At 41.6% G+C, this 20,473-nt stretch overlaps 1 protein-coding gene across 2 annotated transcripts in view; it reads left to right on the top strand.

The window, feature by feature from the left end:
- Positions 1-17,448, top strand: part of acsf3 (acyl-CoA synthetase family member 3) — a 34,987-nt gene extending 17,539 nt beyond the window's left edge. For both annotated transcript variants that reach the window (XM_085355535.1, XM_085355543.1), the window contains exons 8-10: positions 12,777-12,911; positions 13,136-13,247; positions 16,697-17,448. In XM_085355535.1, coding sequence (XP_085211661.1) covers positions 12,777-12,911; positions 13,136-13,247; positions 16,697-16,811 — 362 coding nt within the window. In that variant the 3' untranslated portion in view covers positions 16,812-17,448. The remainder of the gene's footprint in view (positions 1-12,776; positions 12,912-13,135; positions 13,248-16,696) is intronic.
- The last annotated feature ends 3,025 nt before the right edge of the window (positions 17,449-20,473 follow it).

The following is a 20,473-nucleotide window of genomic DNA, read 5'->3' as shown; positions in this document are numbered from 1 at the left end:
CTTAGGCAGTAGAGCAGGGCAATATGACCAAAATATTTATCATGATATGCATTTGAAAATTTGCAATAACGATATAACTGACGATATAATTGAGACTAGACAAAATACTTTAAAACTCCACAACTTTATTAATGCAAAAAAAAAAAAATCAACCTATTTTCACTTAAACGAGCAGCTGTTTTTTATCTGCATTAAAGTTATATAAAAATTTAACAGCACAAATGCAAATTCCTTGCTGACAGTTTAACCAAAAGGCATTTCCAGTGGAAACTGGCTGACATATCCTCAGTATAACCATGTATAACATCCACAAAACTTAAAAAGAGGTTATACACACACACAATACAGTAATATTATGTTGAAGCACAGTACGTATCACTCCGCCAGGCTCCTGCCTACAGTAGTCGTAATGCTCTGACAATCCATCAAGCGGTTTGGCTTCGTAGCTTAGCAAAGTCGTACTAAAAAATTTGACAGATTTTCGAGCGCCGTGTACCACATAAAATCGTTTCGAGGTCAGTAAACACAACCAGAATTCATACATAAGGCACACGGGATTATAAGGGGCACTGTCGGTTTCAGAAAAATCAAAGGATTGATTTTAAGTGTGCCGTATTTTCCAGAAAACACGGTAATAACGACGGCCCGCTAGCATGCGCTACCAAAAATAGTGCTTTGTTGTGTATCTGACGGACGAAAGCTAAACCAGTTCCACACCACTGAAGTTGCAGCATTTTTACAAACCAATTCTGGTTCATCCGTTTCATTCAAAGATCCACTTTCGCCCTTCTCATTCTCCGTCACTGTCATGCTTTTTCGCCATGTGCGTATGAAAACAAAGGCACTGCGCATGTGCGTTTTACCCATATTCTATCGCGATATTTCATTTTCTTATCGTTGCCCAACATTATACCAGTATTACCGTGAACGGTACGATATGGCCCAGCCCTATTTGGCAGCCCTCCTGCATGCATGACAAATGCCTTTGAAGCATTTTGTGGTTCCAGAGCTGATTGAAATCTGCAATATTAAAACAAGTCAAACAATTAAAACATTATAGATTTGTGTTTATTACTGGGAATTAAATACTGGTAGGTTTATTATGAGCTTTAGATTGAAACAGGCTTGCCATTTTATCCTGGTGCCTGCTCGACTTAGGTGAATATTTATTGAATCGATATGAATCCCCTCATCAGTCATTAAGAGATGTGCATTTAAAATGTTGGACAGTAACATTTTGTCTGTTTACATCGAAATGATTGCTTCTTTTCTGTTCTTCTCTTTAGTACTGAGGAATTTATTTAACACACCAAAGTGACATAAAAACATAAACTTATAATAGTGTTACTCTGTCTTGTGTTTATTTGTTTTCTTTTGGAACATTTGAAATATCAATAATAGAAAACTTTGAAATATGAATTTTTAGTAAGTAAAACTATATCCAAGATGTGGGTTTACTGAGCAGGTATGAGGTCATACACATGCAGGCAGGGAGAAGGGGGAAAGACAAAGTCCAAAAATTTGATGAAGACCTTGTGCACTTCATCTTCCTTCCCAGCTTCTTAACTCATTTCTCACACTGTCTCCTTTTTTACTCTTACACCTGCTCCACGTTTCACACAGCAACTTTTTTCTTTCACAGTTTCAATCTCACGCTCCATCTTTCGCTTGCTAACAGTGGGCTGATCTCTTGCGGCCTTCTGTATCTCACTTTTTCTATATGCTCTGGGATTTAACTGCCTGGTTGGGGGAAAAGGTGGCTGCTAACCAAAATTTCTTACCAAGATTTTCTTTATGGAGTTGGGCTGTAAAAACGTGGATGTACAAACTTTTAAAGTGGATTGCAAATGGCAAATTTTAGAAGACGCGATCTGAATAATCTGCTGCAGACAAAAACAGGAACAGAAATCCAGATGTTTTATTTCATCCTGTGAAATTTTCTTGCAAATGAAATGTGCACGCTACTTTTACACGTCCGGTGTGTGAAAGCCTTCATGCCTAAACTAATAAAAACTTGTAAAAAATTCAATATTTTTCAAACAAAAACGAAAATCCACTCTGGCAGCTAACTGAACCTGAACTGAAAATGTAATAAAAATGAATAAGAAAATAGAAAATGATAATAACTTTGCATTAGACGTCGTGTAGGTCGAAAGGCAATAGAGTTAATGTACAGTGTTTTGTTGGGTTCATTATTTTTAGATTAAATGTATCTCATTAGGAAGACTGTTAGGAAAAATACGCACACCAGCCCTCAATATTCATAATGAAAAAATGCACTTTTTAGATTAGCCACAATTGCTTTGTGCAAGAGGAGAAAATGTCTTTAAAAAAATTCTGTTTGAACTTTGCAAAAACAATGCTAACAGGGGAGACTGACAAAAGCAAAGAGAGATGGGAAAAGAAATGTGAAATCTGAGAAGCAGAGAACGAGTGGGAGTTTAGATCAATAGGTTCTCAGCTGGCCAAAGGTGTCTTCTCCAGAGTTAACAGGTGCTGTGTAGCGTGATTGACAGCTCGATAGGGAAGCTGTCACCTAAGCGTTCTCTCTTTCCACTCATCTTCACAAACATCTCTGAGCACATTGATCCCTTCTCACTTTTTTTTAGCCCTCCTTTTGTGCTCTACAATACAGTCTGTCTGCTGTCCAGAGCTAAAAAGAAAGCTCATCTTGACCCAGTAAGCCTGTAAGAGCGTTTGTTGTTCCATTTATTGTACACATATAGATACAGCAAGGCAATGGAAGCAGTGAGAAGAGAGACTGAAGGCGTTGCTTCAGATTTGCTCGTTAGTCGTTAGTTGATGCCAACAAACAAAACCCAGAACTCCTCCAAGAGTAATTTATGAATGCATAAATTAGTCAGAACTCATGGGAAGAAAGAGAAGCTTAAGCATTAGCTGTTTTTGAATTTTTTATTTCACTAATAAGAAGTTTGGCTGTGCTGCAGAGAGCAGTTGGGATAAAACTGAGCCTGGAATCTGACTATTAGCCCCAGAGAGGTTAAATTATTTAATTACATAACTGTGTGAAAGGTGTTTATTAGGGCAACTTTCATGAGCTCCCAGCAGCTTTTCAGAGATACAAAAACAGATTTTTGTATGAATCGTTTTAAACATTGTGACAGAAAACAAACACGCAAACTAGTCAGCTGCCATATCTAACCCAAGTAGTAAAATAAAAACATCAAATTAAAAAAAAATAACCTGTTGACTGAGCCCCTGGGCTGGATGAGATTTAGGTTTCTTCAGGCTCTGGATGCTGTGGGGCTGTCTTGGCTGACACACTGGAAAAGTGTGGCATGCCCACTCGGGGTTGGGGATGAGTTGATGCCTCAGTGGAAGAGCGTCATAGGGTCTTGTTGACAAGTGAGACATCCACGAAGCAAGAATTTAACTGACAGATTGGTGTGGCATCTGTAGTAACATGGGTGATGTACCAGCCTGTTGCGGTGATCTGGATACGAGCTCTGAGTAGTGACCAAAAGAACAAGACCGCAGATACAAACGGTGGAAAGGAATTTAATCTAAAAGGTGTCTGGGCTCTCCCTTATAGATTGGGTCAGGAGCTTTGTCATGCGGGAGGGACTCAGTGTAGCGCCTCCACAAAAGGAAAGGAGACAATTAAGGTGTCTCAGGTATCTGACTAGGATGCTTTGTAGGTGAGGTATTTCAGGCATATCCTGCTGGGAAGAAATCCCGGGGCAGTCCCAGGACATGCTGCAAAGATTGTATCTCTCAGCTGGCTTGGGAACACCTTGGTGTCCCCCTTAAAGACAGGCATGAAGAGATGAATGGTTGAATGAATAAATCAGTCTATTCTGTTATTGATATGTTTTAGTGACTTTGACCCACCATATAGCAAGCTGATCATTCAGTCCAGCACGTCTTTGTTTATTTCACTGTGATTTCTGAGGAGCTGAAACATTCAGTTTATCAAAGCTGTTTTTGTTCACAAGACTGGATTACTTGGAGATTTTCCAAGTCTGCCATCAGCAGGTTCCACTTTTTGCAGCAAAGATTTTCCACCTCAAAATTAGCAGCTGAAGAATAACTGCAGAAACATCGGGGGGGAGGGTTTGAGAGAGGCTGTCTTTCATGATGGTCCTGTTGTGTTACTGCCTCTCAATCCTTTCATGATGTCTGGTCTTTCATTTGGCAACATTAATGCGAAATTGCTTGAAATATGGTTTTAATGTGAGGTAAATGGCTCTTTTAAAAGCTGCAAATGTGGTTAAAATATGAATTTGGACTTGGTTGGGTTTTTTTTGGCATCTACCATATTTGTATTATGATGCAGGGCTTCATTTTTCAGAATCTCATTTCACCAAACATGAGTGTTAGGACACATTTGATTGAGTATGGGTGTGCGTGTGTGTTTGTGTGTGCTTGTGTGCAACCAAGAGAGATGTAACCTCAGCTTTAAAGGTGAGCTTTAGATCTGCGGGGGAAATTTTCAGCAGACAGACAAACAGGAGTGTGGCTCATATCCTGCAGAGCCTTCACTAGTCATTTGTGCATTGGTCTTTTGCTTCCAGCTGTTCTCTCCTCTTCCCTGCCTCCATCCCTCTCTGTGTTCCCAATGTCATATTTCACCCCAAGTTACATCGTGTCCTCCTAACTCCAATGTCAGTGCTCCCTACGGGATTCATCCAACGCCCCGCTCCCCGCAGCACTTCGATCAAACAGCCATCCGTGCAGCTTTACAGCTGAGACGTCGACGCATGTTGGCCATTGTTTTATTAATACTAGTTGCAGGTAAATAAACACCATATCGTGTACAGGATGGGTTTTTTTCTGGGGTTTTTGGTAAACTGAAGATGCATAAAATATTTTTAAAGTTCCCTCCTGATTCTTTTTCTTACCTCGTTCACCTGTCTGTTCCAGGGAAAGGCAAAAAGGCAAGAGTTGGTATGAATCCAAAGTGGCAAAGGCAAAACTGTGTCTTGAATGAGACTAGATTTGTGTGACTCTGTGGAGTGTGGATGCTTGTAAACAGCGGTTAAATTTCCTTGATGAACGTGGCAGATCTGAGACAGACATCAATCCTCAGCTTCAGCCTGTTATCTTCTTTGAGAAAGGCAGTCCAGCCAGGAATATAATCAGTAACATTAACATAAAGCAATTCAAGCTCTTTTAATTGCATTATATTAAACAAATTAGATCACTCATCCAAGTGCAAAGTGCTTTCTTGTATGATATTAATTACTAAAAAAGGAGCTGTGACAAAAGTTAAGGATGATAAATAATGTCAGAGCTGAGATTTCGGTGCTTGGCTGTCTGTTATTTATCCTCATTAAGACTTCCATCTAGGCATTGGGGCTTTAATGTGGAACATTAATATTCATATATGCTAAGTGTTTACAGTCACTCTCTGAAGAGGCATGACACATTTAGACCTGTCTCATCTTGTGCAGATAAGGCTCTCCTCTCCACGGTGATGGAGGGTGCTTAGTTTTGACCCGCAGTGTGAGAGTTTAGGTTGTGCTGAATGGGTTGAAAGACCCTGACTCCACTTGTACCTTCCCGCAGAGGAGAAGCGTCTCCTCGTCAGGCTCATGTTCAGCACTTCAGCGATGCTCATGTAGAGGCATGTATAAACACTCTATGTCTGTCAAATAACAGCTCTACAAAAAAATGTCAGAAGGAAAAACACTTCTGAGTTTTGGAGTCTTTTTTTGAAATTTTATATCTGTTTTTTGTTTTGTTTTGTTTTTTAAGTTTGCATCCACCTACATTGGTGTATTCAGAAGATATACAGAGGATGGGACTATGCTGTAGATTGAAGGCACTCAATTAAAATTAATTAGGTGTAACACCTACAGAGCAGCCTGTCTAGTGGCTATTGGTGGCTGTAAATAGTGAAGATAGAAGGTCAAAGAGAGGGCAGCTAAAGACGTCACCTTTACAGCATGTGGAATTTTCAGCCATGAGGACATCGAGGTGAAATGTAAGTATTCTTATCACCTTAAACATCAGACTTGAATCTGAGTTCATGTCACTTACAGCATTAACTATCCCAACGGTTCACTTCTATATTTTGCTTAAATCTGGAATTACTGCCAAGATTTCTTCAAGCTGATAGGAACAAAACCATAACTCAAATAACGAGTTGTTGCTGCCAAGGTATGAAGAAGAGCACCTCTGAACCTTAAAACAGAGCAGCAGAAAAACAGGAAACTAAGAGTACAATTTGCACAAAGAAACCAATAATTGGACAACAGAAGACTGGAAAAGATTTTCCTTTTTCTGATGAGTCTGTCTGCTTTGACATTCAGATGATAGGCTCGGCATTTGAGCGTCATTTAAATGCCACAGTGTGCCTGAGTATCGCTGCTGACCGTGTCCATCCATTTATGACTTGGATGTTCATATTTAACATGACTAAAGTTTTTAATGTTGAAGTCAGTATTATGTTTACAAGTAAGCCCCTATCAGCCAGAAGCTCAGGCTGTTTGAGAGTGTGAATGTCTATAAGATTTATTTATTTATCCCATACCCTTCCCAAGGTTCACGTTCTGTTGTTGTTGTGTTTTTATACTTTTTTTAAAGCATAAACTACAAGCCAGAATGGGCTCAAATGTGAATGTGAACACATTTTCATCTTATCACTGAAAGTGTACACTTTACAGGAAGTGAAATGCCAGCCACATCTCCAGGGTTGAGTGGGGCATGCACACAAACACAAGTGCATGGTACTTAGATCAAGGTCGCACTCAAACCACACTGAATTGCAAACACTTATTTCTGTGTGTTCCCGTAGCAGCAGAAATCTCTTATGGTGCTAGAAGGTGCTGGCAAGCTAAGAGATGACTTCTGTCACCTCTACAGAAACTGTTTTTGTGAAATTTTAGTTGTCTCTCTCTTTCATTCTTTCATTCCCCGGCACCTCTCGCAGTGAAGCTAGTGGCAGCAGACTGAACTGTTTCTGCAGTGTTGGCCTTTGTCATATGTCACACTCTGACCTTTTCTTTTGCACGTTTTTTGTCTTAGAAAAGTAACACGTCTAGACTTTGTCTGTGTGTCTTTGTGTCGTTCTGGATTGTTGTGTGGAAAAAATGGGCGTAATACAAGTGCATCATTTTTAAGGCACAGGCAGCATCGATGAGGGGGATTAATAATAATTTAGGACAAGTTTTAAAAATAGAAGAGACTGTTGAATCTTGTCACATTTCCTGATGTAAGGAAGATGAGTGTGGAGCCCCTTTTCTGCTTCCCTGTCATCACTGAGTGTTTGTTGAGTGGGTACTCTGCAAGAGAGGCAAACAGTTTGTTCGATGGGTTGAGACAACAACCCTGTGCAGGAGGGCCTTTCCTGTCCTTCCTGGACCAAAATTTAAGCTCCAGGCTGAGTAAACTGCATTAACTTCATTTTTAGTGAAACATAACTACATGTCCTCGTGAATGTGCCCTTTGTCTTTCTTGAACTATAACAACATACAAAAAATATTTAGCCACCTACAGCAGCTTTTATGGCATCCCAATCTACATTCATAGGCAAATTTGGATGTGACCCCCCTCCTCCTCTTCGATCTGTAACAGCTTCGCAATTCTGGGACACCATCCTGCTGGATTTTTTTGAAATTTTCACGATGGCCTGGCTTGCATTCGCCATTCTAGCCCCTTCCAAAGATGTTCGGTGCAGTTGCACAAGAGTCTGTGTGGGGCAGTAAAGTTCATCTTCACCACCACACTCATCCAACCATGCCTTTAAGGATTTTGCTTTGTGCACTGGGGCACACACTGTGTTCCAAATTCCAAATAACTCGGGAGTGACACCACTCCCAATTTAGCATGTTCCAGAAAAAAGAAGTAAAAGTAGGATTATATAATCCTATATAAAAATAGGATCATAATACTTGTTTCTTTTTATACTTTTAATTTAAAAACTGCTGCAGCACATTATGGATGGAGGCTGGTCAGTGCGCTGTTTATTGCTTATTTAGGCAGTCATAAATACACAACGCTGGCAGTGCAGATGAGCAGTTTTATAGTTTTATGGCTGTTCAGTGCCGCCATCTTGGATTGTTAACTCGGGGTTGCTGGGTCTTTTCCGACTTTCCTGGTGGGAAATCCGAGTCGAAGGGGAATTCCAGATTTCAGCTCTGACTGAGAACTCAGAAATTCCAACTTCCAGCTTTTTTTAGGAACACACCAACAGTCATACTGAGACAGAGAAGGGTAAACTGTTCTCATGAAGTTAGATACACAGAATTGTTTCGAATATCGTGGTAAGGCGTCAGGTAAGACCTGTTGGCGACCACAACAGAAAAATGTGAATTCCCTAACAGGTTTGTAAGTGGCAGCTCTGTGAGATCATTCATAAAGGTCTAAACAGATGTCAGTGAATCTCTGATTACTGCGGTTTATTAGTGAAACTGTGCTTTGAAACTGCTTTGTTCGGTAGCACATGATCACCTGCAGTTTGCATGGAAGATACCAACTGGTCTCAGTTTCATTACCACATCGTGCGTGGTAGTGAGAGTCTGAAAAGTGTGAGAATGCTTGCCTTCAAAGTGAAAGTTGCAGCTTTTGGCATGTGTTGGTTGTAGTGGTGAGGCACAACTTTTACTCTGAAGACAAAAACTTTCTCTGTTTTTGGTGTAATACCCACTTTGCAGCCAATCACCTGGGAACAGCGAGCAGTCTCCAGGAAACACTTGCCAGCCAATCTCAGATTACACATTTTTCCCTAGCAACTGCAGGCCTGTGTGACTGAACTAAGGGGCCCCGACCAACCCCAGCCTGTCCATACAGTGTATATCAGCTCTGTCAACTGTATCATACCATCAAAAACATACACCAGCTTTTGTTTTAACTATACAGTTTCCCTTCATTTCTCCACTTTTTTTCCTACAGTTTGTTCAGTATAATATGTTTGGTTTTCCTGCGTCAAGGATATCACCGACAAAAGCTTATTTTTTATTCTGCAAAAATATCACAGCAAGAGTGAAAGCGATTCATTTTTGTTAAAATAAATGAGTCACCTTCCAAAGGCAATTTCTGCTTTACTGTAATCTTGGTTAAATAGTTGGAAATATTGCAGCTGCTCGTAGCTCACCTCTCCTCACGATGCTGTTTTTCTTGTTATTGGTTTGAAATAATTTGATGTTTTCTTTTCTGCTTCTGCGAACCCCTCTAATGTCATTTTCCTGGTTTTCTGAAAGACACTGTGGAAGTTTCCTCTGACCCTCCATCCTCAGTTAAATTCTTGATCTATTTTTATTTCTTTTTTTCACACTGTGTGCCTTCACTTTCTTTAATGCCTCAGAATGAGATGAAAGCCCAGTGCAATTAGGCTTCTTATCGTTTTAATTAGGAAAGCCATTCGGCCATATCTGCCTCAGACGCCATAACACATAATGGCGGAGAGTCTCTGATGCCTGAAGTAGTGATTGTGTGCGTGTGTGTGCGTGTGTGTGCGTACGCATGTGTTGTGTGTGAGTACATACAGTACGCATGTGTGTATATTTGTGTGTGTAAATGTACGTCCTAGTAACACAGTTCCCAACAATCCCGCTCCCGCCCTTCTTTCCTCTTTTATCAGTCTGTGTTCTCCAATCGCTATTCCCACTTGTGCGTCTCTCCAAACATGTTGTTCTATCCCTCGTTACTTCCTTCCCCTCAAAGAGACAAGGTCAAAGAGTCCTGTATAAGTACTTCAAACTCAATTCAACTATGTTGTCTGAGCGTTCCTTTTCAAACCCTTTTGTCAGCGTTTGCTTCGTTAATGCAGCTTGACGCTACAGCTAGATGTACTGATTTTATTGTATGTTTTTATCTGTTTCAATTTGCGCGCACACACACGCCCACGCAGGATACACAAACAGTTTATCAGTGTGCACGTAAACTGCTCATTTCTCCATATCTGTTTGCATAAGATGAGAGAGCTACATGGCTGAAACCAAATCATTTTTTTCTTCTTCTTTTGCCCCTCATCTTAAAGAGGGGGAACTGTAACTACCCTGATAGTGGTGTTAACACCAAACCAGCTCCTCTGCTCGCCTCTCTACTTTCTCCCCCTCTCCCTCCATCCTCCCTTTCCTCCCTCCTGTTACCCTGGCCTATCAGTGCGGAGCAGTGGTCTGTGAAGAAATTCCCAATATCTAAATTTACACACTGTATCAATCTTGTTTAATAGACTGGAAAGCTTATAGCCGCCGTGGCAAGCCGGCAGAGAGGGCAGCGGTGATAAATTGTCGGTGTGCAGGCGACAGCCGCCCGTGATGTATAATGAAATATTTATGATTTATCCCAGCTAATAAACTGAAATGAAGTGCATGATATATGGGAACAGATGGGCCCTCTATTGATGCTGAGGTGGAGAGGCAAGAGGGGGGAAGAGGAGACAGGAAGAGAGGTGGAGAGAAGGAAACAGAAGATGTGATGAGAGATGTTTGAGAGGTAGTTGGAAAAAAAATGAAGCATAAAAATAGAATTGAAAACGTAAGAAAACATAGTTTGTTTGTGTTTGTGTGGCACTGGAGCTGGAGAAGCTGAAAACATGGACGTATAGGTAAGACGGATGGAGGGATATGGGGTTAGCAGTACAGACTAAATGATGGAATAGAGGACAGGTGGAAGATGGCAGTAAAAACAGACCACCATCAAAATGTAATCCCTCTCCTACAATGCTGCTGATTCCAGGTGAGGCAGGTGCAGTTGCTTTCTTTTATTGACTCCATATTTTTCAGCTACAGTCTGCAAACACGCACAGCTTTACCTTAAATGTTCTTAACTGAGCAACACTGAGGTTTTTTGCAATGCTGAGGGGTGCTGTGTAAAGCTTACAAGTGCAACTATGTCCCTCAGAATTGTTCAGCATTTTGGGGAATAAACGTCCAACCATGCCTTTAAGGATTTTGCTTTGTGCACTTTTTTACTGAGAGTTAAACTGCTGACACAATTTTAATCAATATGAAGCTCCAGCCAGCAACCAGTTACTTTAACAGGAACAAAAGGAAAGGCTAACGTGTGATATCATGTGCAGTAACATCATATGTAATTTGTGTGGCATCTTAAGGATAGGTTTATACTAACTTGCAAGCTGTGTACACAGATGCTGTGGAGACTGAATGACTGGTGTCCAAGTTGTGTTTTTCCTAAGTCTCGGGTGCAGAGTACACCGGAAAGACACATGTGTAGCGGGTATATCGTAGTATATGCAAAAAAGCAATCACATGCAGGTTTTCAAGGCATGGCTGTATTACCTCTTTGTGATCAAATGTACCTGTAGATTCTTCCCTAACAACCTGTGGATGTTGGAGGGTTCGCTGACCAAGCCCTGTGTGACTGAGGCGTTTGAAATTGGTTTCACAACAACTGCCAGCAACCACTTGCCAACCAGATGGAAACTATAGTTTTTTCCATACCAACCCTGGTAGTTGCCAAGGTGTTCCCAGCCAAGTGTGACTAGGACACTAAACACATGAAAAGTAAATTAAAGATTTCTATGGCCATCATAATAATGTCCTTATAGAGAATTCTTTTGGTCATAATAATTATGTAGTGAAAATCTGAGCTCATGACATCCTCAGGACAAAGTGCTAAATCTGTTTATAAGCACCTCTAAAACACACTAATGAATATGCTAATAGAAAAAATACGAATAAAATCAAGAGTGTAGCATTTTTACAGAGCATTTACTGAGAGGACTGTTTCTTGGCAGAAAGTAGAAAATTCCCAGAGTTTCTGTTTGCTTAGAAACTCCACAGGGGCAGTTTTGAAATTATGAGATATTCAAGTAGTCACGTCAGCCAGTAGTGTGTTTAATGGAGGGCTGAGTGTATACATGGGTCTTTGTGTCTTTGGTTTGGAAGAGCAAACCAAAGACAGACGAGGAAAAGAGGCCAGGAGCCCAAGGAGAGAGAGAAATAACCCAGATGGCAGTCCTGTATGCACTTTGCTCTCTGCTCAGCCCAGATCTTGCTGGTTCATGCAAACAAGCTTCCCAACTCCACCTACCAACTTCCTGGATAGAGAAAAAACCCAGCTGAGCATGATGATAACTGGAAGATGTGAAAAGTTGTCATAGTAAATGTGTGAAAAAGAGTCAGATTTTCTAACATCACAGCTGGCTTTAAGACGTAAAGGTTCACTTTGCATATTTGAACAGTCCCTGACCTTCGCTGACCTTTTAACCTATTCATCCAAACTTAACTGCTATGCATCACTTCATCACAGTGTCTCACACACTTGCGTCCACTCTCTGTTTCAGCTGTGGACAGCCCCAATGTAATTCTGCTAAAGAATATATTCCTGATCCTTATTTTCAGGCTTCCTCTCCTTCCCTCCTCCGTCCATTTTTCTCTCCCTAATCTCTCCCCACTGATCCATACTGACCCATTTCCCCAGCTCGTCATACACGAGCGCAGCTGCGCCCCTCATCCCACATACTGTACTCGCCTTCCCCCACACCTGTCCCCCAGAAACTTATGCATGAGTGTGCGTGGGTCTGTGGAGGATGTATGTCTGGAGGATGGGGCAACTTAAACACTCATCCATCCACTGTTATCTGACTTTGTGTCTCAAACACACACGCTCTCTTACACACAGATACAAGTTTACATACCCTACATTCCCTATTCTTAGCTATAAAAAAATATTACTTAATTTTTTTAATTGAGTTCATTATCAGCCTTGTTTTTAGGTATATATATTGTAATTGGGCTTAATAACTTCTTGTTATAAAAATGGTGTTCCAGAAAATTATGACTGTATTTTTCCCTGTTTCCCTTACATCACATTGTCTTTCTTGTATGGGCCTGTCTGTATTCTAGGAGACACCGCTGTGTATAAAGACGGCGTATATTGGATCATGGGTCGCACCAGTGTCGACATCATCAAGAGTGGTGGCTACAAGATCAGCGCACTCGATGTGGAGCGTCACCTTCTGGCTCATCCAGACATCACGGGTAAGTGGAATGAAGTAATGTCACCGCTGTAAGACACATGTAATTAAAGCCCTGAACCAGCACCTCAACCATTTGATCACTGTTAATATCCAGCAGTTATGTGCTGAAGGTAACTCATCAAAAATGAGTTTGGTGTCCTTTTGCTGTAGAGAAAGACAAAAATAAAGGAGTAGCTGAATTTTACCTGCAGCTTGTCTGATTTTTTGTCATATTTAACCTTGTAGATGTTGCTGTGATTGGAGCCCCAGATGCCACGTGGGGTCAAAAAGTCACTGCTGTAGTGCAGCTGAAGAGGGGCAAGAGCATGACTTTGCCAGAATTGAAGACCTGGGCAAGGTACTGTGACTTTCAGCTGAATAACCTTTGCTTTGTGCACTGTTTTTGGAGCTTTCTAATTAATTTTGTCTCTTATTATGCACATACCAACTGGTGTTGTGGTTTATTCACCTAGCAAGTGAGCAAGCTCCGGTGAGGAGATACTGACACCTTTGAGCTTGAGTCAAGAAGGCATCCGGTTTAAAGAGTCGGCCAAATCAAACATGTTAGGCAGACAAAAGTAAGCATTATGTGCATAAAATCCATCCACTCTCTTACCCACTTATTCAATTCAGGTCACGGGGGGGGGGACTGGAGCCTATCTCAGCTGTCACAGGGTGAACGTCACTGTGTGTATACCTGCTTTTATTTTGATATCCAGCAAATACATTGCTGTTGACAGGCTAAATATAGGGATATTTTCCACATTTTTGCATGAACCTGTACTATTCTATCAGGCTATGCTGATATTAACATCCACACTGCGTGAAAATGCATGCTGTATTTTCTTTCAGGCAAATATGTGAACTGTCAGAAAAGTTTAAGGTGGCTCTGCTTTTGCAGGAATGGACTCTGTTCACCAGATAAACACGTCCAAGTGGAAGCAGACTTTATTAAAACAGGGACTTTGCATTGTGAATGATATTGTAACACAAAGACACTGCAGTATTACAGAGAGAACCCCAGCAACCCCGAGTTAACAATGGATTTATTGCTTTAAACTGGTGTTTCAACTGGTGTTGGACTTTAAACAGCAAAGCTTTGATTTTTCTTTAAGCAAAGTGTTGCTTTTGAAAAAACAGAGATGTAACACCACTAGCCACTGGACCACCTGCCACCTTTAAAAGTGCTTTGCAGCCCAGGGGGACTCCAAGCTCATACCACCAGTGGAGATTGTGACCTGAATAACTTACAACTAATCCATCATCCTGAATCCACAAAAACAAACTCCAAAAAGAGCATCGTATCCCATTATTATTACAGGACCATGTTTTTGTTAAGTCTTCTTAAGCTGATTTAAAAGGACAATCTTCACAGCTCTTTGTCAGTTCTGCTCAGTGCTGGGGAAACTACTTTGAAGGCATAGCTTTGCAATTAACCTATTACTTCATACTAGAAGTAATTGATCTAAAATAAAACTACCCACTGAATAAATCTAGTTTTATAAAGCTGCTTTGAATAAATAGTTCAAATAAAAAATATATAAAATATAAAACAAAAAGTAACATTGTAGCAATAAAATCCTCCTAATCAGGCCTTCTCAGCTGAGGTAGTCAGTGTTATGCATTTGTGTGGCAGTAAAGGTAAAAAATCCTTCATTTAAATAGAGAAAAGAATTGAGCTGCTTGAATCACTCCTAAACTAAAAAAAGAAGAACGGTTAGCATGTTAAATGTTAACGTTCATGACAGTACAATTAGGAGCAAACTCAACAAGTATGGCACTGAGTCAACCATGAAAGTCTGCTAGAGTCAAATGTGAGGCCATCTGTCTGACAGCTTGGCCCATCCTGAGTCATGCAACAGGACAGGGATCCGGGCTCAGCAGCAAATCTGCAACAGAATGACTGAAAAGATCAAAGAAAGCATTGCAATGGTCCAACGTCCATGCTTCGCCCTGGTTTAAATACTGGGGTGGGAACTTAAGAGAGCTGTGCATGAATGAACGCTCACTGACCTCAATAAACTGAAGCAGCATTGTAAAGATGAGGGCTATGAGTTCTCCCACAATAATGTGAGAGGCTGATAAATTCATACAGAAAACCATTGCTTCAGGTTATTGCACTTTGTTTTTGCTAAATAAATAATGACATGGTGTAATATGTCATGTTTTGTTCTTCATCTGACATTGTCATTGCCTAATTTCAGGACCTGGAAAGGGCTGGATTTTTTTTCGTTATGTCTTGACTTGTAAGCCTTTAGAACTGAAAGCTAAACTACTAGTTCAATTTTATGTAGTTTAGTGGACCAAATGGAGGCACCTAATTCAGACTGTGTGGGTCTCTGAGCAGCACACACATCCCCAGTGACTGGCCTTCAAGTCCCCAGATCAATAGCAAAGGATGTGAGAGAAAGAAAGGCCATAGATGGACTAATGAGGGAGATGAAAAAGAAGAAGAAGATGTGGGGGAAGCAAACAAATGATTATTACAGAGGACTTTGTCCTGCTACCTAACAGTTTGTTTTTTTTCACCTCGCTTCCTAAATGTCAGCTGAGTTTATTTTGTCTGCTAGAGACGGTTACTGGTGACATTCACCCTCCACATTGCAGTGACACAAACAGTCTTTTTTTTTAACTCCTCCAGTCTGTTTTCATAAAAAATCTGCTCTCACTCTCTTTTACACCCTTTTCTTCACTTTCCAACCATCTGTTTTTGTCCTCCACACTTTCTACAACCCACCAGTGTCATTTATTTACATCACTGAATTCTTGTAGAGCGCAGTGTGTGTGTGAGTGTGTGTACTGCTGTGAGCTCCATATGGTGTATGGATGTTAGATCCCACTGCTATCGCCTGCTGGTCCAGTATGGTAGATTACAACTACTGCCTGTGACTCAGGTTAACACACACACACACACACACACACACACACACACACACACACACACAGTGTTTGCAGCCAGGGGTCCTCCCAGGAGACAGACAGTTCCAGCACACAGCCCTCTGCTGAGGCCTGGGTGTAGGGGAGAGCGAGAAAGAGATAAAATGAGACATAAACAAGTAGATGGATGCTCACTCTTCAGTGCCCTGGCTTCAGCTGTCAGTCTGAATCTCTGTCTCACCCTCACTGCCTCACACCGCCTCGAACGCTCAGGCTTGTGCGCGCGCACCCGTGCACGCAGACACACAGGAACACATTGCCCTGGAGAAATCGGCGACACAAGCACGCAAGCCCCCGTTACAGAGACGTGTACGTATGCGTATATATTCACACTTCACTCACTCAGTCAGAAACACGCGGACATCTGCTGAAAGGAGTGTTTGATGGCGGTCATATCAGTCATTATGCTCGCACACACGCACAACTGGATTGCACACCAAAGCACGCGCACGTCCGCACAAACAAACAAACTAGGTTAGAAGATAATAAAAAAAGCTCCGGGCTTCAAGACTTGACGTAACAACCAGGCATTCAAAACGGAAAAAAATAAAACACTTTTAATTATCACAGCCTTCTGTTTTCCCTTTTTATTATTTGTTTATTTTTATTTTTTTATTTCATCTTGCAGTGATTATATTGTTTTTGTACGAAGGGGGATTGTCTGTGTCTGGAAGGCGAATTGGGGATATTAAGGGAGAAGAACAGCAGAGTGTATGAACGTATGAAGGACGTTTCCTTATCTCGACTACTCCGCCACAGGGCTAGCCTTTGTTTTGCAGTTGTTTGCTGTTTTTTCTTTTTTCTTTTTTTGTTGTTGTTGTTGTTGCGTATTTGTGTGTGCATCCATATTAACAGTGGTGTTTATTGCAGGGAGCACATGGCACCCTACACCATACCTACAGGCCTGGTGGTGGTAGAGGAGATGCCGAGGAATCAGATGGGCAAGGTCAACAAGAAGGACCTCCTGCGACTATTCTTTTCATGACTGGAAAAGTTGCATGACAACATACAGGTGCCTGGATAAAGAACTGCAGGTGTACATCAGCAGAGAGAAACACGGCTGTTTCTCTGCACACAGGTAGACAGAGAGGAGGCAGAAAAGTAGATGAAGACATCATGGAACATCGTGGAAGCTAACATTTGAGGAAACTTATTCGCAACTATAAATACACTATAAATATAATTTATATGTAAAATGTAATACACAGCGGAGGGCACATCATAATCAAAGGTTTTGCGACTGTGTGCAATGAACTTGTGACCTCGTGACCTTGAACAGGTATGTAACCACTTGCGATCAGCTGCCATCTTCAAAACAACATTGGTGCATCAAGACTGATAAAATGGCAAATAAAAAGGAGACAGCCAGTTTCACAGTTTGCGAGTGAATGGGGTCAAGTTGGCAAATAAATGCAAAAATCAGATGTATCAGGAAAAATGGTAAATACATTGCTGTCTTCAAACACAGAAAGCCAGATCACAGAAATTCACATTAACTTCTTACGTTCAGTCCAAGCAGAACCTCGCAGGTTTGAAACAGAAATTCCTCCACAAAGTAGTTGTTGCTACGGTGATTTAACTATGTAACCAGAATACAGCCAGCTCGCAACCAGGCGACTCAAGTCCCCAGTACAAAGAGTTTGTGCCCATTGGTGGAAACTGATGCAGATTGATTGCAATACGTTTTCACCCTGTTATTAATTATTTGCCAATCTCTCTGAGAGTGAGTGTAGTCAGTCTATGATTGCTGGGAGACAGGTTTCCTCCCATTAGGAGGTCGCCTGTGGAGTCACATTGCAATCTGTAACTAATTAAATGCAAGTAGTTGCAGTGAGCAAGTAGTACCATCGTTCAGTCACTGGGCAAACATGTTTACTGTCTACCACTTTTTACTCTTCTGTGACATTGGAAAACTGTGGAAATCATCAGTCTGATATTTGTTTAGGGCAGTATTGAACAGAACCTCTGCAAGGAGACACAGTGTTAGTGACACAAAATTAGCCATATTAGCTTCAAAAAGGTGTGGTATAAACAGTGTTTCTGTACATGTTTGCTGTTTTCCAGGTCATGACTTAGGTCCAAAAGATTTGATTCAAACTTGAGGGAACTTCTTGTCTTCAGGAATCAAAAAGAAGACCCTTTGTCTTCTACTGAAGTACTTATCATATAAAAAAACCAAACACTTCCATTGTGAGTGTGCTTTCAAATTATGCTACTTTCCCACAATGAAAGGTTCGTAGAGGACCTTTTTAGAGCTAAAAAAAAAAAAAGGGAATCGGTTGCAAATGTTTGTGGCAGCTCTTGGAAAACAAAAAATAAATATGAAATTTCAAACACTTTGTGAAGTGTTTTGCACCCAGCGAAACTGAGGGGTCCGCTCTTCAATCTGCATTAATGAGAGGGGAACAGCTAGCTGTGGTGTGCATGGATCGTGATGACCAGGATTTTCAAATGCTCCACTAAAAAAATGCTCAAACCCAGAAGCAGCGTTTGGTAAATGTGCTCTTATTGAAATATTCTGATGTTTGATTAGTGAAAATGGTGTGATCAGAGAATGCACAATGACAGCTTTTTGTGGTAGAGTGGTGTAACCAGAATCAAGGATCATGGTTAATTAAACCTGCACTAAACAAAATGAAATCCGGTGCGGTGGTAAATCAGGAGAAAGACGATGAACACTGTTGGGTTGATTTAGTTTTGTAAACACACTGATGCACTTGGAATAACAGTTTTCATATGAAAATTAAAAAGTTTTGGAAATTTTTAATTAAAAAGTGTTTTGGAAGTTTTTTTCCCCCCAAAGAGTGTTACACTGTGTCTGTGCAGCTGTGGCTATGCAGGTGCAATGAGAGCCTGAAGGCGGATTCTCTAGCAAGGCACAACACCACAGCTGGATGCCCCGCACTCCATCTGACTAACCCTCTCGCTCCGCTCGCTCTTCTCACCTCTCATCGGTTCTCATCTCCATTCCTACAATGTCTAACCTCTTCTGTCTTCATCACGAGTTACGACAAATTGCAGTGGTACCGGGACCGACTCGACTGTGAGACTCTTCTCGGATGAACCCTGGCGTGCCGCCAGAGTGTGCAGAGAGCGTGTGAAGAGATGTAAGTAAAGCCAGGGAAAGAAGACAAAAATACGATGCAGGACTGTCACAGTGATTGGATTTCTAACAACAGCTGTGAAAATGAGGGTGAAAGAAATTAATATGCAAAAAATAAAGTCAGCAAAGGGCATGAAGTAAGTGATACGGCCGGGGCAATAAGCAACGAGGAGAATAAGCCAAGGCGATACGGTTGAGATAAACAGTCATGGTGAAGAGTCAGAGGACTGAAGATAGAAAGAAATACAAGTGCAGCCCCCAGCTGATACAACCACCTGTCCACACACAGAAACACACGCACACACGCACTCGTCCGCCCACAGTCACCAGAGACCTGATTAAGAGAGCAGAGCTATCGATCTGTGGGCTGGCAGGCTAGGATGGATGAGCAGGCAGGGCTGCAAGAGCACCAGAGGACAGCTTCAGTGCCCCCAAATCCCCACGCCACCCCACCCAACCACCCACGCCAGAGCCGGGAGTCAGCTGGGGCCACGGGCAAGAAGACTGGGGCTGCCACACGGAGGCTGCAGCGAAGCAGCAGAGGGTCAAATTCAAACTGAAGAGCGCGTGTGGTGTGAAGTAATCAGTGCACCGTACTGTGTGTATTCAGGCGAGCACCAAGGACAGGTCTCGGTGCTCACCTGGTGCACACACGGGAGGGGCCAGGGAAGGTGGTGGCTATTCCCTGGACTCAACTTGATGGAGTACTCGTGCCCTTGAACTGTCTCTACCTCCCCTTTTTGCCTCTCTCTCTCACACACACAAACACGCACGCACTCGCCCATGTTTGCCAGAGCGTGGTGGAAGAGGTTGTCTGCAGATGGCTGCTTATTGGGCCCCAGGGTCCTGGAGGGTGGGTTATGGGGGACACCAATGAGACCGTTTGTGTATTTGAGATACAAACAGTGTTTGTGGCAAAGGTGATGGTACAAAGAAGCTAACACAGAGTTCATGTTATGCTGATTGTACCCTTTTTTTTCACAGTTTGACTTTTTTATGTAAACTTATCTGCATATTTAGCTTCCTTTTCCTATTAATATGAACTTTTCTTATTGCATCAGGTACGCTAATCAAATGCCAAATGATTGAATCACTGCGTCATTTTCTGTGCTTGCCTTTCAGAAACCTATCCCAGCATGGGTCTCGTTGATGGCAGACAGTGTTAGCTTCACTTCAGGGTGGATGGAGACCTTTAAGCAATCAGCTGTGTCTTCTAAACCAAATCAAAAAACATAATCATGTATATTGAGACTTTCAAATTAAAAGTGACAAAGCTTTTCTTTTTCCAGAATTAAAGCCATACTATGCTATAGCAGGTCAACATCAACTGCTCTCCATCATCTCACCTTTTAAGAGGGAATTAAACTGTTTTCATTCATAGAGGTGCTAAGTTAGTTTTTATCAAAACAGAGTGCAGCTCCAGCACATCACTGCTGATTTACTCCACTGTAATTTGTTAGAAACAGCAGATCTGCCTTCATCTCACCCTATCTTGAGCGTCGTCCTCCGTCACACCAACTCTCTGCATGTCCTGCTTCACAGCA

The sequence above is a fragment of the Diplotaxodon limnothrissa genome, linkage group LG1 (assembly GCF_057381915.1).
Source record: "Diplotaxodon limnothrissa isolate DT_005_m linkage group LG1, D_limnothrissa_male_GT1.1, whole genome shotgun sequence".
Lineage (NCBI taxonomy): Eukaryota > Metazoa > Chordata > Actinopteri > Cichliformes > Cichlidae > Diplotaxodon > Diplotaxodon limnothrissa.
Note: the sequence above shows the minus strand (reverse complement) of the source record. Positions and strands in the feature narration are given on the sequence as shown.